This window comes from Pelmatolapia mariae, linkage group LG23 (assembly GCF_036321145.2).
Source record: "Pelmatolapia mariae isolate MD_Pm_ZW linkage group LG23, Pm_UMD_F_2, whole genome shotgun sequence".
Classification (NCBI taxonomy): Eukaryota; Metazoa; Chordata; class Actinopteri; order Cichliformes; family Cichlidae; genus Pelmatolapia; species Pelmatolapia mariae.
The window spans coordinates 41043854-41069784 of NC_086246.1; the positions used below are offsets into that span (position 1 = coordinate 41043854).

The 25931-nt window shown below is 46.3% G+C and overlaps 2 protein-coding genes across 2 annotated transcripts; one reads left to right on the top strand and one right to left on the bottom strand.

Moving 5' to 3' along the window:
- Positions 1 to 953: 953 nt before the first annotated feature.
- On the bottom strand, positions 954 to 8644 carry chst7 (carbohydrate (N-acetylglucosamine 6-O) sulfotransferase 7). The gene is made up of 2 exons (XM_063467950.1): positions 7031 to 8644; positions 954 to 2078 (listed from the first exon to the last, which is right to left on the bottom strand). Exon 1 carries the CDS (start codon positions 8296 to 8298, stop codon positions 7048 to 7050), a length of 1251 nt encoding a protein of 416 aa, XP_063324020.1. The 5' UTR covers positions 8299 to 8644; the 3' UTR covers positions 954 to 2078; positions 7031 to 7047.
- Positions 8645 to 8746: 102 nt separating this feature from the next.
- tubgcp5 (tubulin gamma complex component 5) lies at positions 8747 to 19296 on the top strand. The gene is made up of 23 exons (XM_063467949.1): positions 8747 to 9529; positions 9604 to 9657; positions 9908 to 10016; positions 10587 to 10683; positions 11170 to 11249; positions 12540 to 12675; positions 12886 to 13003; positions 13193 to 13282; positions 13387 to 13480; positions 13562 to 13814; positions 13937 to 14139; positions 14222 to 14337; positions 14419 to 14687; positions 14879 to 15077; positions 15366 to 15554; positions 15637 to 15819; positions 15894 to 15978; positions 16063 to 16183; positions 16263 to 16414; positions 16749 to 16874; positions 17243 to 17325; positions 17428 to 17528; positions 19104 to 19296. Exons 1-23 carry the CDS (start codon positions 9396 to 9398, stop codon positions 19148 to 19150), a joined length of 3039 nt encoding a protein of 1012 aa, XP_063324019.1. The 5' UTR covers positions 8747 to 9395; the 3' UTR covers positions 19151 to 19296.
- Positions 19297 to 25931: the final 6635 nt, after the last annotated feature.

Here is a 25931-nt window from a genome sequence, read left to right on the forward strand (position 1 = left end):
CATTTTGTGGTGTGTTTACAAATCCACTCGCACTCCGTGTTTGTAGCTGTGTGTGTGTCAGCAAATTGGGAGGCGGGAGATTGGTGTATTTTTGAACACGCAGATATTTTCAGACATTCAAAATAAAAATTCAGTGTCAGGGAAATGAAAAAGGTGTACACACTGTCTGATCTGTGATGTTATTAAAACACTGCTGACCTGTTTTCGCGATGCTCTCAAAAGAAAAAAAAAATTCACTTCCTTTGAGATCAAAGTGTAAAGTCTGATGACCTGTCCAGTTTACGAGTTGAATATTTCATGAGATCATATCAAGTCCTGTTGTATTATTAACCCGAGTGCATCAGAGTGATGCAGCTTATTCTGAGTCGCGGTAATCATTTAAGGTGGACATGGTCTGCTTACTTCCCATCTCAGCTCTCTGGACCCACAGCAGGACGTTCATGTTGGAACACCCACATATCACACAGGCCGCCTGCACTTATGTTGTAATCGTGGCAGTAAAATAACAAAATAACCTGCATCTTTCAGGATTGATTTGGATCTTCTCAGTAATGTGAAGCTCACATGCTAACAGAGCTAATCCCTTCTCTCCGGCTTCAGTACCTTGTGCTACTGTGATACACCGAATATTCCCGTCCTTATATGCTCATTTCATGCTTCTGTTTGTGATGGGCACTCAATCAGGAAGCCCTCAAACTGGGAGGAGCTAAATAAGCTTGCTTCAGAGAGTGACCTGAGGCCTGGTATCAGATAAAGAAGGATTATTTTGTGAGTTATGCTAAGCTGCTCTGTAAGAGTCCGAGAACAGAAACATGGAGCTGGAGATGAGTTTGTGTCCATTCAGTTCAACCAGAACAGCCAAACAAATGAATATGAATGAACTTTGACGTGCTGATAAGTGAACCTACAGATAATGTGGCTTAGCATTAACAATCATACACAAGCTCTTTAGGGAGTGTGTCAGCTTTTTATTCTTTGAGTCAGTTTGAAGTTATTTTTCTTTCACCACCAACAAAAAGTACAGAAACAACCTCTGAGCCTCACATATGGGAGGTGGGGGCACCCTCCCAAGACTTTGAGATACCCCTACCACCGAGTCATGTCTTCAAAGACATACGCAGGACATTAGCTGAGGAAAGTAAAGCGGACTTTGCTCACAGACTGTGCTGCTGTGTGAGCTTCCATTATCAAATCTTTAAGTGCTCCACCTCCCACCTGCCCTGCTGCTCCACAGTATTTAACCTTGTGAGCTACAACAGCTCATTGGTCGCTGAACCGACCACGGCCAAATCCAAGTGTGCACACGTAACAAACTGTTTGTACGAATCCTGTAACAGTGAATCAACTTTTTAAATACACAAAAAAAATTCAGCTTTCTGTCTGTCTGGCACCGTGAGCTGGCTGCAGGGCTGCAGACCTGGGTCCGCGTCCGTCTGTGCACAGAAGCTGCTGGAGGTTTGGAGCCCTCTGAGGGGGTGAGAGGGGCATCTCAAACACTAAAGCCCTTCTGGAGGCTTGGGTTACAACATTTACAGCATTTTAGAGGAAAACAACAGGGCCCTGCACCCTACGCTGTGTGAGGACGGAGGAATCTCACACCCATGTGAGTGTTTTGTCAGAGAAGTGCACATTCCTGAGAGGCCGGGGGGAGGGTTAGAGAGGAGAGTAGCCTCTCCAAAATACTGCAGTTCTTCTTCACTGCTCTACATTAGTGCTATTAGTGAGTACCACAAACGGTGGCGATCTCTGCCACGCCGAGTCGCAAGCCAGACAGATGAGTCACACAGGTGACAGCGAAGCCACCGCTCTGATCTTGGCAGTCACCTCCTGAGGAGGAACATCCGGGGCGTGCAGGGCTGGTGTCCAACAGAAACCAGGAAAAATGAGCCGCCGCCTCCTTGTTCCAAATCGTCCGCCTGTGATTGGCTGCTCTTTTGCTCAGATTTTCTCCAGTTCATCAGCCCGGCTCGGCCGAAGGAAAACAGTCCTCGAGTCACGCCTGAGAACTCCTCGAGGAACACATTCCAGCTGCTCGTTTAGTTAGACCACCTTCTGACCTCAGACTGAACACCACGACCCTGGAAGAAGAAAAAAAAATCAGCTGAGGATTAAAAATAAATCTGAAGCTGTGAGCGAGCTGCAGTCAGCAGGACTTGGAGCCCTGAAGGCGCTTTGTTCCCACAGAACGATAATGAGTGGCTGTTTGTCACTCGGGGAACACGGCGTCCTTTCCTGTAGCCGTTTCCTCGTCGTGGGGTTTCAAAAACTTTTTGTGAACGAGGTGCTCTCATGATGCCACTGACCCGCCAATCGGTGGCATGCAGCCTGTTGTCACATTTTAGTACCTGGTATCAGGTACTAAAACCCTGAAAACCGTGGCCAGTCGATCTGAGTCGGTACTAATGGCTTCATAATCATACTGCTCTACTTGAGCACTCACAGCACTTTATACAACATGCCTTATTCACCCTTTCACACACATTCACACAAGCACTTTTTCCATGCTTAAGGCTTTCTAACATTCACACTCTGAAGGTTCAGTGTCCTGCACAAGAATATTTGTCATGCAGACTGAAGCAGCTGAGAGAACGAGGAGAGTCTAAATAGTCTGATAACAAAAAGGAAGTAACCAAGACAAACTTAACCAGAGACACGAGGACAAGACGGAGGGACGAATCTGAACAAAAGAAAAAAGGAACCACAACTCGTTCATCCCATCCATATTAACTTATTAAGGGTCAAACATCCACCAAAACAGAGAAAAGAGAACCAGGGATGATGATCTATCTGTGAGGACAGGTACGTTTAAGTCTTAAATAATTAGCCTGAATCACTCTGAGGATGTTTGTTAGAATAAAAACAATTTTGTTGGTTTTTGTTTTTTGCCCTTTATCCCCGTCCCTCTTCTCCGCTGTTTTTTTTTTTCCCCCCTCTTTCTTTCTCCCTTTTCTTTTCCCCTGTCCCGTATCTAGCAAGTAAAAAAAAATAAAATAAAATAAAATAAACAATAAAAGGTAAATCAAATGGACCATTACGGCAAGGCTGGGATGGTCCATTTGGTAAAGTAAGTAAGGCGCAAGTAAATCCGTTGGGCATCTTTCTTCGCCTTTAGACAATAATTCTGATGGCAAAAGAACCAAACGGGACAGGTTTAAAAAAAAAAAAAAAAGAATAAAAACAATGTTATATGAAGCGAGCGAATAACCTGCTTTTGCTTTTAACAAATCACAACAGTCCAGACGCTTTATATTTTAAGGTAAAGACCCTAATATAATACAGAGAAACTCCAACAATCACATGACCCCCTATGAGCAAGCACACTAGTGACAGTGGGAAGGAAAAACTCCCTTTTAACAGGAAGAAACCAGTAGAACCAGCCTCAGGGAGGGGTGGTCATCTGCTGGTGAGAAAGACAGGACAGAGATAGGGCTGTGCAATATGACGAAAATCTCATATCTCGATATAGGACATTTCTCATCCCGATAACGATAAATATCACAAAATAGTGCATTTTCTGTAAATTCTGTGACTCTCGGGCAACTTTACTTGTGTGAAGTGTGTTCTGCTGGGCGTCGTGTTTCTGGAATCGAGTGTTTTGACCGATGCATGAAACTATATATTTTTAGATATAAGTTGTAACGGCTTCCATTTTCTTTGCGAGTATTTATTACATGGCGTGCTGCGGGGAAAAGCCTGTTTTATCATTTGAGTCTAAGGTTTATTTGGAGCACCTGACGGCTCTTTTTTGCTTCTCATCCGTAAACTCTCTCCATACTCTTTCAGGTGATTCTTGCGTAGGTGGTAAAAGAGAAAAAACACAGAGACACATTGTGGAATATTAAGATTAATAAAAGAAGGTTGCTAATAAAGGAGACATTTCTGTGATCGTTGTTGGGGTCAAAGGTCATGAAGTTTTTTTTTTCCAGCATTCTTCTGTAACACTGTGGGGATGTTTTATAAAATGATTCCAACTTCAGGTCAATATCTAATCAACAGAGCGAACGTTTAACCATTAACGTTTAAATGACAAACATTCCTCAGACGTTCTCGGAACATTCAGACTTTGTGACGTAACGTTGCGCAGGCATTGTGGGGACGTTTCTGTAACCTGCGTGGCTTTCACAGCACCCTTAAAGGTCGTGTCTGTGGGAGCCTGCGGTGACAGCCGTGCTGTCGCCCTGGAGCTCTACCCAGTCACGTACAGTCTCACACAATGACGCCCTTCTTGACAGCTCGCTGCAGTTCCTCCCCCCATAAGAGGAGCCAGCAATGCCAGAGACAGAACAAAGAGGCCTCTATGGAGGAGCAGGTCATTAAAGGGAGGGGGGGACCTCTCTCTCTGTCTTTGACACGTTGTGATTGTATGACAAAGTGGGTGAGAACACCATTTGTCCAGATTTGAAGCTTGCTATTCTAGTTAACATTCTTGCTTTGATTTTGCCATACCATATTTTTGTTCTGTAGTTTGCAAACCTTCACTATCCCGGGTTTGTTTATGTTTTGCACTTTTACAGTTTATGTAATATAACATCTTGGTTTAAATCAACATTGACAAGTTTGTTAAGTTAACATTTTATTTATTTCAACTGTTAATTTGTCTAGTTTATTTGGTTTGAACTCACCTGACTTACCTGTGTTCCAGGAGCAAAAGGAGGAAGTGCTGCCTCACTTCCTGTATTTATAGCTTCCTGTTTAGTTTCTGATGTCACAGGAAGGGACCAGGTGAAGAGGGGAGAGAATTGGTGTAATTTAATAAAGTCAATTTTAGGATTATGTTTGTTTAAAGATATATATTGATGTAACATGTATTGGCTACACCTTAGTCTCTTCTATTGCTAGTAAAGAGTAGCATCATGAGTTTATGAGAATGGTATTGTTTATCTTACCTACTGAATGGAATAGTCCGGAGGAGGATATTGTTTGGATAGCTTGAGTATTTAAGTAGAAGAACTCAGGTGTTCAAAAGGAGAGGACCAGGTCAGTTTAGCTGAGTGCAGTTGACATTTGTTGGTTTAAGTTCAGTTATGTTTATTTGTACCAAGTTAACTTTGGAGTTGAGTTTTTCTTCATTTTTGTAAATATTTTTGGTCACAATGATCTTAAACAAATCATTTGCTACCCTAGACAGCATCTGTCTTCTGCCCTTCTTCAGCCACTTTGGCCAAGCTATTTTACAGATTGGCTGAGTTAAATCTGGGACATATTAACAGACCGGGATCGTTATCTGACCATCAGAGCAAAGTGCAGCCGATGACACGAGACGCTGCTGTAAACCATCAACGACACGATTAAAGTTTAATTCAATCAGCACGATTGAAACATGAAACACGCTTTAGTTCTTCCACAGAACCTCACGTCCCTGACTCCTGCATCCATAAGGTCTTTGTGATGGAATCACCAAATCACCTTCCTCCACGTTCCCATCGAGTTCTGCAGCGTTTGTTTTCCTACCTGTGCTTCAGAAAACTCACACTAACACATCACAGCACCACACATGCTCCAACAACCACACCACACGAACTACACAACACACCCAACGTCAGCGCTTCTGTTCTCCACAGGTGGTACCTGTATCTGAGGGAGGCTGACAGCCCACCAATCAGGAGTCACGCTGCACACATCCACACCGAGTTTGTTCACATGAACTACAGACACACACAAACACATTCCTAGAAACACACACACACAGACAGACAGACACACACACACAGACAGAGACACACACAGACTTGACCCAGGCTTCATTTAAACAGTCTGACCTCTGACCTTTGTGGTCGTGTTTTGAGTTTCCAATGTTTCCACATCGAGCCGAGGACACAACGCCATCAGCTCTGCACGCACACCGCTGCTTCCTGTTAACACGCAGACAACCTGAAAGAGAACTTCCTCCTGCATGCTTCATGCCCTCAGTGGCAAGTGTAAGTTTCCTCTAACACCTGCTTCCTTTCTCAGCCCAATGTTCTGCCTCCAACCACACCTGAATCTTTAAATATACCCCATACACCCAGCAGCCTCAGACCTCTTTGCTTACTGTGAGCATGATGATGTCACCATGTTACATCCTGTCTGTGTAGGTGTGTTTCCTGATGCAGGAACAGCTGTTAGACACTACACTGTGAACAGGTGAGTGCAGTCCTGATTGAGTTTTGTTAAGCGCTGTGGATTGTATTGCTGTCACTGACGCAGCTTTAACCTGTAACTATAGTGCGTACAAGTGATGTTACAGACTCACAGGTTTTACCCGCAGGCACAGATTCATGCCCTCATCGACTCTCATGTTCACATCACCTCCAACAACAATCTGGGCAGCGGGGTCGGCTGGCTCTCACTTCTTAGAGTCTGGTTCAGTTTATTTTTTTCTCTCGTTTTGTCCACCAGACGAGGACTCGGACCCGAAGCTGGGCTCAACGTTGGAGCGAGAGCTCCATCAGCAACTGTGACACAGCTAAACCACCTGCAAACGTCTGCTTTTATAGAATATTACCATTTAAATTTTGAATCTGAATGATGTTCTTGTTGGTTTTGTGCTGCTTGGTGACACAATTATGACCATTACTACCTGCTACTACCTTTTGTTTGCATTTTATGTCAGAAATAAAATTCCTCTGCATCCCGCCTCACTTGTGTCACTTCCTGTCATTAACAGGAAGATGCTCTGACAAGAGCATCATCTCCTCTGAGATAAACAAACCATTTCCTTTGTTTTCTTAATCTAACTGAAGGAAGAACAGCTACATGACCTCAGCAGATTATTGGCTGTCTGTTACAGTGTGTGTGTGTTATAGTGTGTGTGTTACAGTATGTGTGTGTCATTTACAGTGTGTGTGCATGTCATTTACAGTGTGTGTGCGTTAGTGTGTGTGTGTGTGGTGAGAGCAGCTTCAGGGCTCAGTCTGGGGTTAAGTCATGTGACTGTCATCAGCGTGGAGGCTGTGATGTATGAAAGTCTTAGTTTCACCTGTATTGTGATCCAAGCAGGTCGGGTCAGAGGTCTCAGATCAGCAACATAAACAGGCGCTTGTCAGCTTACCTCGGCCCACAGCTCTGTCACGACGCTGTGTCCTCCTCGTGCGTCTTCTGGTAGCCCAGCTGCCTCATGACCTCGCCACAGGACGCCTCCACCTGACTGATCTGCTCCACGCTCAGCCGCTCCTTCCAGGCGTGGACAGCCTCCTTGGCGTCGCGGGAGGAGATGAGGAATGGTCTGTCGGAAGAGTAGCCGTGCCCGCGTGTCATGTTGAGCGCAAAGCTCTCGAGCGCGGCGGACGCGGGCAGGTCAGCGAAGCGGAGCAGCCTGCGTAGCTGCTCGGCCGGGCGCAGCACCAGGTCTTCGTAGCGCAGGCGCAGGTAGCGGCTGCGTAGCCAGGGCGGTGCGCGCAGCTGCAGCAGCAGGTCGCGCAGCCAGCCGTCACAGATGAGCTCCAGGGCGCCCGACACGTAGCTTTCCGCGCGCGTCGCACGGTTCGCGGGCGCAAGCAATCGCTTGTACCTGTCGCTCTGTCTGCGGCTGCGCAGCACCTGGATGCTCTCCTTCACTAGAGCGTGCTTCGACTTCAGGCGCGAGTTGTGCACGGCGCGCGGATCCCGGAACAGCTGCACGACGCGCAGGTTCACACTGGGGTCCCGCATCAGCGGCACGAGCGTGCCCAGGTCCAGCACGCGCACACCTTTGATCACCATCACCGGGTACTTCCGGCACTCGCGCTCCAGCTCGCGCAGCTCCCTGCGCGGGCACTGCGCGCACAACTCCTCCTTCACCAGCCCCACCTCGTGACGCCGGTGCGCGCGGCACAGCGGCTCGGAGCACAGCACCTTGTTGGTCTTCCAGCCGAAGATGAAAGCGCTGCTCACGTTCTGCGCGCCAGCGTATAGCCGTAGCACCGAGAAGTCACAGCGGAAGAGTGCGCTCATCATGTCGCGCACGGCGCCCTGCAGGCTCTGCGCGTCCCCAGGGTACAGCGCCTGCCAGATGTGCCACATGGGCTCGTACAGGTAGAACACGTCCGGGTGCTGGTTGAACAGCTCGCCCAGGAAGGAGGAGCCGGTCCTCCAGGTGGCGTGCAGGTAGACATGGATCCGTGGCTGGCTGCGGTTAGTGGCCGGCTCAGTCACCGGCTCGCTGCCGTTGGGACCGCCAGCGTCCTCCCACGGCAACTCCAGCTCCGGGCAGCGGGGCTGGAGCTGCGCCGCCGGCCGGGTCGCCCGGTCCCGAGAGTCAAGCACGTAGGGCAGCAGCAGCAGCAGTCCGGTGTAGGCCAGGATCAGCAGCAGGTACTTCTTGTTCAGCCTCCTCTTCATCTCCGCGCAGGGTCGCTGCTGTACGGAGTGTTGGCCACGCCCCCGGCCGCTTCGTCCGAGTGGAAACACCAGCACCGCTGTCTCACGCCGGGACTGCTGCCGTCCACAGTCTCTGTGTGTTAAGAGTGCGCAGTGTGGGGGCGGGACTTGTTGACGCCGACAACAGAGAGCATCGAAGGAAAGAGGCGTCCACCAAAAGCACCCGCCCCTGAGCGCGCTGAATTATGGGAACCCCAGTGTTTCAGCGCACTCGCCGCCTTCTGTGAGTGCTTTAAGTTAATAGCATAGCTCATGGGTTCACAGAGGGCGCTAGCGAGTCTATAGCTGTAGAACAAAACTGCTATGAACCTTTTTATTCTGGAAACATAGAGTGTTAAGAATGTGTAAATATTCGAATATAAAGAAATAAATACAGTCAAATCAAAAGTTATTTACAGGCTTTTATTGTCGTAAAATCTTCTATTGTACATATGTGAGCATGACCTGAGCATCTGCGGAGATTCATCACCATCACCACGGGGGCTTTTGACTGCGCTCCTCACCTGGTAAACAGGCGAGATCAAGATACCGCGTCCTCTCGTTGACCCGTAAACGAGCATTATCCGGGACAAAGCAAGAACTAAAACATGGACTTGTTGTCTAGAAGCATCTTCACGTACTCATTTTAGTCCTTTAACGTATTTCAGTGCTTTTTGTTTACTAGTGCCCTTGCGCCCTCTGCTGCTCATATGGATGCATTACCACCATTTTCCTACGTAGATTCACAGAAAGTGGAATATTCAGTTTTTGTCCCTTTTTGTACCGACTGAGAAACGAGGTTTAACCATTTTTAAACAGTAAAAAATAAAAACCGTAACTATTTTGAATTGTTTTTGCGCATGCTCAGTGCTACTTGTTTGTTATGGAGGTGGGGCTAACACTGCGCGGTCCTGTAGGAATCAATGGAGGAGACAGCCATTTGTCTATAATGGCGCATTTAAGACATCCCCGGTGCTGTTAGCCTGTTCGCGGGTGGAAACCGCGGGCTGGAAGCAGACCGACAGGCCGCTTCGATCTGTGCCCCTTCACGGGACTGCAGTCCGGCTGACAGCGTCAACATGGCGCACTGGAGCACCTTCGAAAAGGAGAGTGAGAGAGAGACGCGGCGGCTGATCAGGTGTCTCAGCGGGATCGAGGATGAGGAGGACCAGAACTTCCAGCTGGCGCTTAAATTCGCCTGGTCCAACTTTAAGTGAGTTTTTACGGGTGTGTGAGGGAGTAGGCTGCTGCACGCAGCGTCCTAACATCCGCCTCGTGTCTCCTCAGGTTTCATCGATATCTAGACACAGACAGCCACAAAGTGGAGCGCAGTGTCAGCGGGTGAGTGACTCCTTCAAAACAGTGAAGTCTGAGCAAACTAAACATGTGTATGTTCTCCTTCAGGGCTCTGCATGTCCTCCTGTCCCAGAATCCTCCTCTGTCACTGCACCCCTCTGCATGTCCCTCCTCGCTACATCCACCAACCTCCCCTGTGCTCTCTTCTCCTCCTGCCTGGCAGCTCCATCGTCATCCTCCGCTCTTCGTCTCCTGCTAACGTTATGGTATAGTGACAGTCTGCCCTGTTTTCCAGAATCTACGAGAAGCTCGTTGTGCACTCGGACCTACAGAAAGCAAAAAGCTGGATGAGACTGACTGAAGAATTCCTGAACTCACCTTTACCGAATACAGATGGGAAAAAGGTAGCGCACAGCTGTTTTCTGCTCTATCACAGACGGACACGCGATCAATACTCATGTGCGACAGCAGTCGGTGCTGGCATGCTGCATCATATTCTAGCATGAAACTTGTGAACAAGAGTCAGAGGGGATTTTGGAAGGATGAAGGTAATAAGTGTAAACTTGCAATCAATAAACAATCACATCAGTCTTTTTAAGTCAAATGGCTTTATTGTCATTCCCACCATGTGTCGTGGTACAGTACACAGTGAAGCGAGACAGCATTCCTCCAAGACTATGGTGCTACATATATCAGACAATCAAGACAAGACTACATAAAGTATGCAAGAAACCAAAACAAAGACAGAACAATACAGACACAGCAGTGCAAGAGAAAAGTGCACAGTAATAAAGTCTAATAAAGTATTTCTGTGTCCATAAAGTGTGCGCTAGTTTTCTGACAGATGACGCAGCCCTAATGGGTCAGTATCACATGTTACACACACAGTTTTCTGGTGTGTCGGGCTCAAACATTGAAACATGACTGCGATTATGTGAGAATATCTCAGTGAAACGTGATCTGTGTTTCCTCAGACCGATGCACACTACAGCATACTGTCACTGCTGCTCTGCCTGTCGGGATCCCCCTCAAACACAGACTTCACAGAGCGACCCAGACTGAAGGAGGCCGGTGAGAACCGCATTGTTCCCTTTATCTGTGACCAACGTGTCAACACACTCTGAATTCATTAATTCTGCTTTTCTCAGGTTGGAGTTGAAAAACAAAATGTACAAACAGAAGTTTTTCACATATTCTTCCAAAGCAGTTTTTTTTTCTCTCATTAAAACTAGAACTTTTTAAACCAAAGCTTTGTTTTAGTGAATCCCACATTACAGATGTTAATGATGCTTTGACACCAGGATCAGATGAACAGATTCCAGTGACGTCGTCACAGTCGCGCCCATGTTTCTGTTTCAGAGTCAGAGCGAAAGCTTCAGCAGCAGGAAATCTGCCCAACGTGTTTCGCTGCACAACATCAGTGCAGTGATTATAAGTTCACTTCATGTCAAAGGCCAGAAAGTTAAAAAATGATTTGTTTCCAGATAACCTTAGCACTTAGCCTTGAAGGCTAAAAATCACACAGTTTATGTTAATCTTTCCGTCTTATGTCTGCAGAACCAGAGGACAAGTTTGACTGGGCTAAATATCTGATGGAGGGCGAGGATGCAGACATGGGGCCGTACCCAGACACACCTGTGAGTCACCGAGCCCACCTTTATGAATGCAGAGCTGTTTCTGATTCTGATCGAAAACCCGGTGTCAGTGGGTTTTTGCTCAGAGTGGTCTGGTGCAACATGAACACCACACCACAGTCACATGACTTTAACATCATCACTAGCCTGTCTTCACAGGCAGAAAAACAAAACTAATTTCTGACCCACAAGTACAAACCCAGAAAAGCTCCAACAAAGTCAGACGTGGAAAAAACATCAAGAAAGTCACATTTTCTTCACTGTAGAACAGAAGAAGCTGTTTTGAATCAAACGGAAACTTGTGTTGAATCTGACAGCAGCGTCACGTCTGTAAAATAGGACAGGTCTGTGTTTCCTCTCTGACATCAGTCTGTGATGGTCTGTGAACTGAGGACAACAGCTGGTCTGGTCTGATTGAGGATTCCAGCTGCTCGGCAGTCCCGGCTCTGCTTCATCCTGTTTCACAACGCTTTAGATGTTGTCGGCCGGTCAGAGGTCTGGACTGCAGGTGGGCCAGAGTCTTCTCCTCTGAAGCCATGCTGATGATTCTGACCTGAGATCAGTTTCTGCTTTGCCTTGGTCCATTTTAAAGAGGAGCTGGAGCCGTTTCTGGATCATGGTCACACGTGGCTTCGTGTCAGTATGACGAAGCTGTAACCTGCATGTGTGGATTGCACGCCGAGCTGCTCGCAGACGCTGGTTTATGGAAATATTCCTGAGCCGTGCACTGATTTATCACAGAGTGGTTTTTCTGATGCAGCGCTGCTGAAGGTCACAGTCATCAGCCTGTGCACAGAGATTCCTCCAGATCCTCCGAGTGTGCTGATGATGTCATGTTGTGTAGATGATGAGATGTTCACAGCGTGGACTGTGATTCTGAAATAGGTTGGTGAACCTCTCAGAAGCTCCGCCTCTCTGAGATGATCTTTTTCAACCTGATCACATGACCGACCTGCTGCCAGCTCACCTTTGATCTTCTCTTTAGCACCGCTGACTTTGACACAATTTTGTTGCTCCGTCCCATATTTAAGGGTGTCGCTGTCGCCAAATTCCCCATGAGCTCAGATTTGTCACGAAGCAGTAAAATGTCTCATTTTGAGTATTTACTGTGTTTTCTGTGCTCTGTCGTGGATAAAATATGAGTTTATGGGATTTGCAGATCATTGCATTCTGCTTTTATATATTTTAGGAAGTGTCCTGGCTTGTATGGGCCTGGTTTTGTATTATACTGAGCACAGTACCTACAGGCGTATTACAGGTAAGCTGTGCCCATCAGTGTTTCCTCTTTCATAGGAGTGGTCTGAGGAGGAGAGCGAGGATGATGACAGTCAGCAGCCAATCAGCAGGGAGGACTCTGGGATCCAGCTGGACAGGACGCCTCAGGAGGACCAGGACAACGCCAACAAAACCGTTCCAGTCACGTGGACAGGTGCGAAGCAGTCACACAGCAGAAGGTGCAGGTCTTTACAACATTTCCACCAAATGAGAGGCAGGAGTGTCTGGTTTGTTTCCTGTTCAGTCACAAAAGCTGAACAGAAAACGTTGATGTCACTAAACAGAATGCGCTGCAGTGTAAGCGACTCGGACATGGAGGGTGTTTTAATGTCACACTGAACCTTTTTCCCATGTTTCCTCTCAGTGGGGGAGCCTGACGCTAGGGCCTGGCTGGAGCAGAATCTGGTGACCCCGTACTGGGCACCGCACGCACCTCGTTTTCCCCACAGCCTGCATCTGCACTCCAACCTCCTCAATGTGTGGTGAGCTCATCCTCACTGATAGTTAAAAATTAATATACAGTGTCCTACCTGTGGGGAGAACATTTGGACATGGAAGCCCCACCCCCCCCAAACGGAAGAGCTGGGAGAGGGATGTCTGGGTGCAGTTGGGGGAGGAGCTATAGTTTGAAATTAGAGTATTTGGTTCTGATGCTGCATTTGTCCCCTTAGGGATCAGCACCTGTATAACACGGACCCGCTGTACCTGCCAGAAGAGAAGGCCTTCGTCACAGAGACGCAAGTAATTCGAGAAACGCTGTGGTAAGAGATGACGACAGTTGCCTGCAGGTCGCCACACGCTGAGATCAGGTTGGTGTTGAGAGTGGGTTCAGGGTCCTGCTGACTGTGTGAGTTTGTTCCTGCAGGCTTCTCTCTGGGGTCAAGAAACACTTCATATTCCAGCAGCACGACGGAAAGGTGTCAGTCAGAAGTAATGTGGTGGTGACTCATCTGACCGGCGTGAGTTCACATCTGACGGACGTCACTGAGCATGTGCAATGCGGGCTGTAGTGAAACGTGTTTTTCTCCTCTGTGCTGCAGAACTGCCTGCGCTCTGTCCTCGAGCACATCGCCGTCTATGGTCAGGCTGTGTTCAGGCTGCAGAGGTTCATCGATGAGGTGACGGGCCACAGCTCGGAGCCGGGCCCGCCGGGCACCGCGTCCACCTACGGCTCTAAGAAGGCCTCCGAGCCTCCCTTCAGGACCTACCAGGCCTTCGTGTGGGCACTCAACAAGTACTTCACAAGTTTCAAGGAGGAGCTTACCACAATCGAGAGGGAGCTCATATGCAACGGTAAGTCCAAGCTTGTTTAGGGATCACTGAGGCTTCCTGTTTTCGTGCTGGTTTTCTTGTTCTGTCATCCTGAGCCCAGCCGCCTTCGTTTGATTCCCAATCTGCGTCGTGTCTGTTTGCAGATGAGACAGTGACTCTGTCTGCAGTGCTGGAGCGGCTCAGCCCTCACCTGGCTCAGATCAAAGTGCTGCACAGGGTCTTTTGCACGGGTGTTGCCGAAGTGCCGCCCGCCACCCCCAACGTTGTGCGGGCGTCTCACCTGCTCAACACCCTCTATAAGGCCATCATCGAGTATGACAGCGTCGGCGAGGCATCGGAGCAGGCAGTGAGCACTCGTCGCGGGATACTGTGACATGGGGGCGATTTACTGGAAGGAAACAAACACATCTGCTCTCTCTGTCTGCCAGGTGGCGTTGTTGTTCTCCCTGTGGACGGAGACGGTCCGGCCGTATTTGGAGATCGTGGACGAGTGGATCGTTCACGGCCATCTGTTTGACCCTGCCAGAGAATTCATCATCCAGAGGTGCGCTGCAGAAACCGTGTGTGTGCGTGTGATGTGACGTCAGCAGCGTTTTGTGGGCTGAGTTTCTTTCTCCCGCTGCAGGAACAAAGACGTGCCCGTGAATCACAGGGACTTCTGGTACGCCACCTACACGCTGTACAGCGTATCGGAGACGGTGGACAGCGAGGAGAAGCTGAATGACGCGGCCAGCGGGAGCTCCGGGGGGGATCAGGCCTCCGGTGGGAGACAGCTCACCATGGTGTCCTTCCTTAAACCTGTCCTCAAGCAGATTATCATGGCCGGGAAGTCCATGCAGCTGCTCAAGAATCTGGACTGCAAGGAGGCAGAGAAGTCGCAGCGAGCCTCCAGAGGTCAGTGCTTCGTTCTGTCTATTTGTTTCAGTAAAGGAAGGCGCTGCATTGACCAGGTCAACACAAACCACAGATGGGGTTTTCTGTGCTTCTGCTCTCCTGGATGTCCTCAGGGTTTGTTGAGTGCCATGTCTCTGCCGATGAGCTGACCTCACTGACCTGGGTTGTCTGTCCTGGATGTTTGCTTGCAGACGCAGAGAGGAAGAGTCTGCACACGCTTTTTCTGGAGTCCGTGCAGTCGCGCCTCTGCAGCCGAGAGGAGTCTCCGACGGACGGCGTGACGGAGCAGCAGTCCACAAGGAGGAGTCTGATCAAGATGCAGTCCATCATGGCACGGCACCTCGAGATTGACGATGTCCATGACCCGCTGCTGGCCATCAACTTCGCCAGGTAATGCCAGAGTTCTTCTACAAGCCTCTGAACAAATGTCCAGTGAGGATCAACAAAAAGTCAGGGATTCATCGCAGGATGAAGATGCAGATTGTCAGAAATGTAAGCTCTTCAGGTCTTCGAAGAGAGGACAGCTCAGAGATCAGAGTTTGTCTTTAGCTCCCAACGTGACAACAAATTGTGATGTGACATTTTCTGTTTTCCACTCTTCCGAGCTCTGTGCGGATACGAGCCAGATTTCTTTATTCCCGAGTCTGAGTGTGTTCTGTCTGCCCTCTTCTTCCTCAGACTGTACTTGGAGCAGAGTGACTTCCAGGAGCGTTTCTCCGGAGGGGATTTCAGCGTGGACCGCTCGTCCCAGTCGGTCACCTGCCAGACGTTTGAGCTCACACTGCGTTCCTGCCTCTACCCGCACATTGAGAGGAGGTACATTGAGTGCTGTGGGAACCTGATGAAGACTCTGACAAAAGACTACAGGTAAGCATGGCTCTTCAGCGACGCTTTTCCTGTTTCCCAATGAGGGAAAGGGAAGCTTCTGAGCTCTGTGGCGTGTCTGCAGGTTGCTGGAATACCTTCAGGCGATGAGGAACTACTTCCTGCTGGAAGCTGGAGACACCATGTATGATTTTTACACGGCCATCTTTGACAAGGTGCAGGAGAAGGAGAGCTGGCAGCAGCCGTCGTTTCTGAACGTGCAGCTGCAGGAGGCAGTCGGACAGCGCTACCCGGAGGACAGCAGCAGGTACAGTGCACATTTGCTGTGACACAGTTCCTTATTTATGTTAGAATCAGTTTGATCAGGCATCTGTTTCCCAGGCTGTCAGTGCTTCTGGAGCCCATCGATGCTTCCAGGAAAAAACAGCCTGTGAACAACCTGGAAGTCCTCACGCTGAGCTACAAGGTGAACACTGCAGTTTGTGCTTTGGTGTCTGTCGGTGCGTTGTTCAATCTGCCACCTGACGTTTCCTGGTGCGTGTCTGCACAGGTTCCCTGGCCCGTGGACATTGTGATCAGCTCTGAGTGTCAGAAGATCTACAACCAAGTGTTCCTCCTCCTGCTGCAGATCAAATGGGCCAAGTACAGTCTGGACACGCTTCGATTCAGTGGTACAAGCACCACGTGAAGCTGAAAACTGAAAATAAGCCCGTTTTAGTCATTTCTCTGATAAATGGTTGTTACTCGTAGGTTTTACAGACGTCACTAAGAAGCTGGAGGGTGCCACAGCCGAGGAGGTCAAGGTCAAAGAGCACGTGAACCAGCAGATCCACAGGATGTGTCTGCTCAGGGTCAAACTGATGCACTTTGTCAACAGCCTTCACAACTACATCATGACGAGGGTGAGGCAAGCCACCAAACTGACCTCCTGCAGGAGGAAGTGCACCCATGACATTCAATTCACTTCATTTTTATTTGCACAGCACCAAATCACACAGCAGTCACCACAAGGTGCTTTATATTGTAAGGTAGACCCTACAATCAAATATATAGAGGAAAAACCCAACAATCCTATGACCCCCTATGACCATGCCAATTGTGACAGTGGGAAGGAAAAATTCCCTTTTAACAGGAAGAAACCTCCTGCAGAACCAGGCTCGGTGAGGGTGAGGTGAGTCCTCACTGCACTCTCAGTTTGACCAACTCTGGCTCTTCATCTGCTTTGTGTCTCGGCAGATTCTGCACAGCACGGGACTCGAGTTTCAGCACCAAGTCCAGGAAGCCAAGGACTTGGACCAGCTCATCAAGATCCATTACAGATACCTGGCCACGATTCACGACCGTTGCCTGCTGAGGGAGAAGGTGAACTTTTATGATGGTGCTGTCACCACTGGTCTGACTGCTGACGCAATCAGCTGTTCGTTTAAGATGATGAAAAAGCGTTAGTTCGTTTACGAACGCAATGAGCAGCCTGAGGTGTTTCTCAGTTTTCCTGCTTTAGCACAAAAAATGCTGCTGCACCATCAGCACCGCTGCTTGTACTGACCTTACTGTAGTGTGTGATGGCGGGCAAGTAAATAAATTGGGTCTTATAAGACAGTGATTCTTTATGTTTCCAGGAAAACTTGAAAAACACTGTACTGGGGGCGGGGCAGGAACCTTCAGTGGGCCGAATTTCACTTTGACTCCCTGCTCAGACTCCCCTGTTTCTACATGTTGTGTTTTCTCAGGTCAGTTTTGTGAAGGAGGCGATAATGAAGGTTCTAAATCTCGTGCTCATCTTCTCGGACAGATGGCAGGCTGGAGCCTGGAAGTAAGAGTGATGTGTCTATTCAGTGGTGTTGATGTGATAGTTGTGCGCGCAGGTACAGAGACGACACACCTGCTCTGCAGCTAAATGTTGTTTCTCTTTCAGGATAGAGTCCATCGATAAAATGGAATCTGATTTCAAAAACTGCCACATGTTCCTTGTGACGATCCTCAATAAGGCGGTGTGCCGGGGCTCCTTCCCTCACTGTGAGTCTGTCGTCTGGGTGATGATGTCATATGCAGTGATTGTGTACGGTGGTCCAAAGGTGCAGAACATCCGACTTGGAAAAGCTTAAATGTAAAATCGGTCGGTGCTTCGAGACTGTCGGGATCCAGCTGCAGCGCTCTGTGTTTCCTCCATACGGAGTGTGTCCGCAGTTCAGAGGGGATCGACTTCATAAGTGCACGAGATATCCGCACAACATTTTCAGCCTGAAAATGTCGTTACGAGGGCTCGGGCGTGTGCAGTCGAAGTTTTCCAAGGGCCAACAAAAGCCGACCTTCAGTTGTTGACACCTGGTCAAAGGAGTTTGCAAAGAAAAGCGTCTGGACTTCTTAAAGTTGCTTGAAGACGTTTCACCTCTCATCCGAGAAGCTTCTTCAGTTCTAAGGTCAAATGGCCGAGAGTCCCAGATTTAAACCCAGTGGGAGTATCCCCCCAAAGAGGGACAAAAGGACCCCCTGGTGATCCTCTAATCACATGAGCCAAGGTGTGAAAGCGGGTGTGGGACCTAATCAGCCAGGGTTTCAGGTATGCTCATTGTGAAACCTGGCCCCACCTTGTCGTGTGAATTCCTGAGGTCAGATGGCCCAGGATGTGAGTGGGCATTAAGGCGTCTGGGGAGGGAACTCAAAACTGGATTATAGATGGCAGACAGTTGGTGTTGTAAACCACCGCCTCTGTTCAAAGATGGTCGCTCACAGTGGACATAGATGGCCTCTTTCACTCCTCTTTCAAACCACCTGTCCTCTCTGTCCAAAATGTGAACATTGGCATCCTCGAAAGAGTGACCTTTGTCCTTAAGATGCAGATGGACTGCTGAGTCTTGTCCTGTGGAGGTGGCTCTTCTATGTTGTGCCATGCGCTTGTGAAGTGGCTGTTTGGTCTCTCCAGTGTAGAGGTCTGGGCATTCCTCGCTGCACTGTACAGCATACACCACGTTGTTAAGTCTGTGTTTTGGAGTTTTGTCTTTCGGGTGAACCAGTTTCTGTCTGAGTGTGTTGCTGGGTCTGAAGTACACTGGGATGTCGTGCTTGGAGAAAACTCTCCTGAGTTTCTCTGATACACCGGCTACATAGGGGATAACAACGTTGTTGCGTCTGTCTTTCTTATCCTCCCTCGCTGGTGTCTGATCTTCTTTTCTGTGCCTCTTTGCTGACTTTATGAATGCCCAGTTAGGATAACTGGGCGTTCATAAAGTCTGGACTTAAGAAGTCCAGACGCTTTTCTTTGCAAACTCCTTTGACTACGATGACCTGGATGACTGAGAACCTTCACAGACACTTGTTGACACCTGCATCATCTCAGACTCAGGAACCACAAGTCTCCTGCAATCTGATCCTTCGAGGTCAATTTAACAGGAAATGAAAGTAATAAATGAGAAATAGGATGTTTGTGCTGGTCATCCTGTCAGCACACAGGATTGAATGATTGAAAACCTTTCCAGTTAGTGAAATATGTGTTTGGCACCTCTGGGCCACCGTAGCTGTCCGGTTACCCTCGTGTTGTTGTATGCTGTGAGCAGAGAGGAGCTGATGACGTCTGTCTCTCTTGTTGTGCAGTGGAGTCTCTGGCGCTCTCTCTGATGGCGGGATTCGAGCAGTGCTGACGAGCCGGACACGAGCACGCTCTGTGATGATATCATTGTCTGCTGAGACGGACTCAGACCGGCCTGCTGCTTCTCCACAAATTTCATGAATGCTTGTATTTTAATATTAATAACGTCTGTGACGAGGCAGAATAAAGATGATGTGACAATATGTGCTGACATTTGACTCCGTTATTCACTTTACGTTGTGTAAAGGACCGTGACCCGACACACTGGGTTTTTTAATTGATTTTGCACTCATGTACAACGTCCTAGTTCAGCGACAGCGCCTCCTCCTCCAGTTGTGCAAAAATGAAGCCAAAATATCCCGCTTGCGGAGGCTGTCATCTTGTATTTTTGGAGCCAGAGTCGGCGCAGTAGTGACTTGAGGTGGAGCGACTGCGTCACGCTCCCGCCCACACACCCGCTGGACATGACCACAAACACGCCCCCCTACACTTTCTACGTAGCCCGGCTGCTCCATTTTTTTTTTTGATGATGGGTTTACCGCGACTGACGACTCGTTAAATTAAGGTAAATACAACCACGTCACTGTTATGAAAAAGACACACAGCTTATCATCATATTGTTCTAAAACATGTAAAATCACTCTGTTATTAATTTGTTTGCTAGACTAGCCGCTAGCATACGCAATGTCTTGGAGGCTTGTTGCTGGCTAGTTAGCGATGCTACACACCTGTTACTCTAATAGTCTGTGTTATTGAAGGATTCAGGACTCCTTATGTTTTGTTATACATTTTTAAACAGCGATGAGATCAGCTGCTCACTCTAGAGAGGCCCAGAGTTACTGTTAATATCAAAAATGTAATGCTGTCCTTTGAGATTTTAACATTTAAGACTGAGTGTAATGGATCTAAAACGGTTTAAATCTTCAGAACCGTCTACAGTCAGGTAAAATGGAAACTTTAAAAACAGCAGCATGAGGTTTCAGTAGTGTACTGTAATTTGTTCTTTTCATTTAATAAAGTCCATATTCTATCAACAGCTACATTCACCCTGGGGTGAAACTAGTGAGGCAGACCATGAGGACTAAGCTGGGTTTCCTGGGTCCAAAGGTTTGGAGAAACGTCTTTCCTTTCTTTCATCACAGCTGTCCTCTGCCAGAAGTTCTGTTGACCCACTGAGAGAGGCTTCATTTAAGAAACACCAGGAAGACCGAAGCTCATCGCATTGATCAAGCAAGACTCATCATCTTCACCAGCAGCTCCATCACAGGGAAATCTTCAGAGCTCCTCTGTAGGCCCACCCCAGAAGATGGATACACCCAGCATTTCATGAACACTGTGATGGAGACCTTTGGTTTGTGTAATGTTATAAATACTCGGATACTCCCCAGAGGCTCCGGACTTTTAAATAAAGATATTATATTCAGTCCTGTAGAAAGTTATATATTTTAAAATATATGATCCTCTCTGGTTACTCTGGTATGAATAACTGAATCACTTTATGGTGAATAACACACTATCTGCAAAAACTGTAAAGGAATTCCAGATCACAAGTTTATAGTTAAACATACAAGTGACGACCTTTGACCTTTATCAAGTTTTATTTAATTGTGTCAAAGAAACTCAAACGTGCTCTTCATGCAGCTGAGTACATCAAGTGTTTAAAATGGAAGCTGTGCAGGTCTGAGATCTGCAGCACTCTGAAACACCAAACTGAGATCCTGTTAATGCTGATATATAGTGATACAGTTACAGGGGTGATTAATCCATTTAACTTTTTGTCTTTAGTGTTGTAGGTATTTTTTTTTTTTTAGCTCTGTTTAGTGTCCCCACAGTGAAGCACTCTGCTCTCCAGTCGTTTGTCTCCATCAATAAAACAGCTACAGCTTTCACTGACAGCACATGTGGTACTTTAACCTTTGTACTGTTTTCAAAAGTTAATTTTGCAGTTAACATGTGAACATGTTGGATGATCTGTCTGCTGTCACTGGGTGGTGCTGAGGTCCGAATCTGAGGGCAGCTCCTGTAATAACAACGATAACAGAATCATCACAAACTGAAATATAAAGTTTAAATCTCAAATCTGAAATAAAGCTGATCCTTCTCTGTCCTCACACACTTGGGATCTGAAGCTCTTCTCTTACATTTTTTCAGTTCTACAATTTAATTCATAGTTACAGATTAATGAGGAGTTACTGAAGTACAAGCTTAAAAAAATAAAAAACTGGTGTTACTCTCTTTACACATGTGGAGACTGAAAACATGCCATTCTTTGCACATATTTAATAATTAGCTCTGTGTCGTGGTTTTAGGCAAAGATTCAAGCGACACTTTGGCTGTGTCCCAATTCAGGGTATGCACGCTTGAAGTACGCATTTCAAGTGCGAATACGTCACCGCCACGCGACGACGGCTGTCCCAATTCAAAGTGTACTTCAAATGCATACTCCAAATGCGCCGTCGATTTCCCCAAATATCAAGCGTGGTCCGGTGCACGCTTCGTGGTCCCATATATCCCACAATTCATAGCGCAGCGGTGGGTGTGGATAATTTTGCCGCAAAATACGGCAGAAGGGAGCGGCTGAAGGGTGAACTGGCAAAAGTAAGTACTGAATATCACTTATTTATGTGCGAATGTTTAATGACTGTGGCCAACATGACTGTTGGCCACATGTCGGCAAAGTTATGTGACATTAGTGATGTTTGAACTTTCAGGCGTTAACTTGGTTTTAAAGCCTCTACTTATATATATATATATATATATATATATATATATATATATATATATATATATATATATATATATTTACAGTCCCGTGGTCTCAGCCTCAGATACTCAACTAATCAAAGTGATGTCATGACAAAAATGAATGACCAACAGAACATTTTTTTCTCCTTCATTTCTGTCACACACTGCTGTATGACACGTTTCTCGCGGTTAGTATCATGGTTGCTAGGCAACCTGAACAGCGCGACGAAGGCTAGACCGTCCCATTTCACAAGCCTCTCACTTCCGCACTTCCCGTACTTATAGGGCGTTTATCAATATGCGTACTTGTGCGTACTTGCGTTCTCGTGTACTCGTGATACGTCATCAGTCGGAGACCAAGTACTGTTCCAATTCGAAGTACGCATCAAGCCGAGAACGCGAAAAAGTCCCGGATGTGTTCTCGATCCGCCCGTTTTATCGAGCATGCATCGGTGTAGACTTGGTACAGCTATATATCCCAGAATGCATTTCGTCCAAAACTCAACAGCGGACTCCCGGCACATCGTCCCCCCCCCTCCCCTCCCCGCCCGCTCGCGGTCTTTTCACTACTCAGGTTAAAGAAACCCCAGCAGCTGTCTATAGTATTGAGTGTCCACTAGAATAGAAATAAAAGCGTTCTAACATCTCACCTGCTTGTTTTTATTAAGGTATGTACACGTATGTACATGTACACTATTTTTATTAATAGAGGTTTCACTACTGAGGTTAAAAATGATATATAAGTCACTTAGATCACTTCTAAATGTTAATGTTTGGTTTATTTCAGTGTTTTATTTGTTCCTGAGTAAACCGGTTTGGCTGTGATTAAAGTTAAGCTTCATAACATGTTACTCACAGTTAAATTAGGAGGGGACGGCAGTAAAAACTCCGGACCTGTGACATCATCACGTACGCTGGTACAAATCACGAGTCCGTGCTCGCGTACTTGAGAATTGAGAGACGGCACACGAGTCCGTGCTCGCGTTCTCGGCGGGTACGTACTCCCGTGCGTTCTCGGCGAGTACGTACTCACCGAGCACGCGAGTACGTACTGGCGTACTTGGGCATTGATAAACGGCCTTAGTGTTTGTTCCTGTCAAGCACATATTATTATTCTTACACTGTAAAATGTGTAAATTATAATAATTTACACTGTAAATTATGTTGTTTCAATATAAAAATATGATGTAAAGTAATATTCATCTTGTCTCCTCATATTATCTTTACCCTCACCCACCACCGGCCGCGGCAGATGGCCCTCCCTTCCTGAGCCTGGTTCTGCCGGAGGTTTCTTCCTGTTAAAGGTAGTTTTTCCTCCCCACTGTCGCCCAGTGCTTGCTCATAAGGGATTAATAATTTATCAGGGTTTTTTTGCTGCTACTGTAGGGTCTTTATCTTACAGTATAAAGCAACTTGAGGAGACTGTTTGATGCTATATTGAAATTCTTAAATTCAACTGATTCTTAAAAATATGTAATATAGCATCACATCACCATAAAATCAACAACTGAAAAATAAAACAAAATAAAAAGAAAGACCTAAATTAAAACAGTTTGTGATTTGTCTTGTGCTTTCAAAATATAGTGTCAAATATAAAAACTGCTGCATTTATATGCTCTGCTCATCAGTACTGGTATTTTAATGTAAGCAAACACAGGTAACATATACCGATGGGTAAGTACTACAGATGAAATTAACTTGGGATGCAAAGAAACTATGAAATAATTAATGAAATAGTGAAGTTTAGAAATAAAATAAACAGCTATTTTAATTAATCCAGTGTCCAGTGGGACATGCAGCCTCCAACTACTCCCATGCTCACCGCCCTGCATTGTTACAAAGGCACTAGTGTATTTAAGAATAACCTTTTTATTAAGGTTTAACACATTTTTACACAGACACACAGCTTTGCTTCCTCATAAAACCAAACATAAAATCCACCAAACGTCTTTGCTGGCAGAGCTAATGATTCTCCCAGCAGGGATCTGTAGAGTGTATTAATCTGTGATATAAGCAGCAGTCACTGAAATATTACTGTTTCAGATAAGAAATCAACCACGTAAAAGCCACGGTGGGAGGGTTTTTAAATCAATGTGGGCTGTCTGCATTTTGAGGCTTAAACTGGTTTTTAGAAGCTATGACTCACTGTCTTCTTACATGCCTTATAGATTTCTTAATTTACACACTGATTTTCACAGTGGCAGCTACTTTTGAGGAATCATTGCAGTCCTTTGACTGTGTGCGGTTTAGTGTTGTCTCACAAACTGTAGCTAAAGGCCTGATTTTCTCTAAAAATACTTCTTGAAAGATCATATGCCACAAACTTAGTTTAGAGAGTCCACGATGTATATAGTGAAGTCTGCAAGTTTTTGAACATTGAAATTTGTTTTGTGCCTAAATTATTCTGCAGATCATAAGAATGAAAGGTTACTGGTCATTATTAAATAGCCCCTTTTAAAAAAAATAAGCTTTCCCGACATTATTGTTGGGTGGTGGTCAGGGCTATCCAGACTGACAGGTGGGACATTGAATGTCACCTCTCCGGTGGGGAGGAAGCCTGGGATTGTCGAAATCGGGGCTTGTTTTATAGCAAATGCAGAAAACAATGTCTTAAGAAAGCAAATAAGATGGTGATCTAAAATATCTGATTGCTTGCTTGCAGGACACTAGGAGAGATGCGTCCTCTGTCACAGATGGTGTGGTCAGTGAAAATGGTCACTGCAGGTTCAAGCTCATTGCATCTCCAACCCACATCCACTGCCACTGTACTTAAGGGAAGTTAAAGACTTTCTTCTGCACTTGGATCACCTAAATCCATGATAGTCATTCAGGCAATAATGCCTGGACTGGAAACAAGTCATCCTTAAAATATTACAATATACAAAGCTTCTGTGTTTGAATGCAAAACAAAGGTGTTGTTTAATCTAAAGACTGCACTTGTGGCTACACAATAAATATATTTTCTTTTGATTATATAATTAATGTAACTTGCAAAACAAAGTTGTGGAAAGCCTAAACTTAGTTTCAGAATAATTAAATCTGAGACTTTGTTTCATTGTAAGATTATAACAATGATGGCAATATAATTGTCTATTGTTCAGCAGAACGGTGTCCAGTATGTTGGCTGATATACCTTTTTGCATTTGAAAATAAAAGTTGGGCTGATTTTAACACCATTACAAGAAGTGTTGTTAATTATTCTTAAATCATGCTTGCACACAGTGTTATATTAATATAAGTGTCGTACTAGAAATTTCTAGGATGATAAAGTCAGAAACATCAAGTTATTCTTAGTACTGTATACTTGCAATGAATAAGTTGTCTTAACATAGTTATCTTAAGTAAGCTTTACTTAGTTTGTTTGAGGCAACAAGTTTGCATAATTTAGGTTCTGGGAACTTCTGGGAAGTATTTGTGGCTCCCAGTGTTTTCTTTTCCTTGGAAACCGGGTCCAAATGGCTCTTTGGGTGTTAAAGGTTGCTGATCCCTGATCTAGGGCAATCTCAATCAGGGTGAGCGAGAGTTTGGGTAATTTAATTGATGAGGCCCAGAAGAAGTAAGACAGATTGTGGTTCACATCAAGTGATCTGATTTCACTTCCTCTTAGCTGATTGTCTGGAAGAGTTAGGGGAACAAAAGAAAAGAAAACCTAGAAAACCTAGAGACAAAATATTGGTCTTATTGGCAAGTACCTACAAGAATGACGTCAGATGTTCCATGAACATTTGATCTGAACCGTGTCACTTCCTATCATGGACCTGCTGAAAGCGCACTGAAAACTCTATTTCTTTTTGCCAACATAGACACCATCATTGCTCAAAACCCAAAACTTCAAGCTGAAGCATCACCATTTCTGACACAGTGGAGGAAATCTACTGCGTTTCACCAGCATGCATCAGAAGAGGACTCTGAGGGAGGGATCCATTTGTAGCAGGAGTGTGGAGAGCAGTGTAGCGCTGCACAAGAAGCTGACTTTTAAATTTAATTTGTGTTCATTTGTAGGATTTGACAGGTGCATACTCATCTTGGATACAAAAAAAGCCACACATGTGCATGAATGCACATCTTTAAAGCAGTCTTCTAGTCAA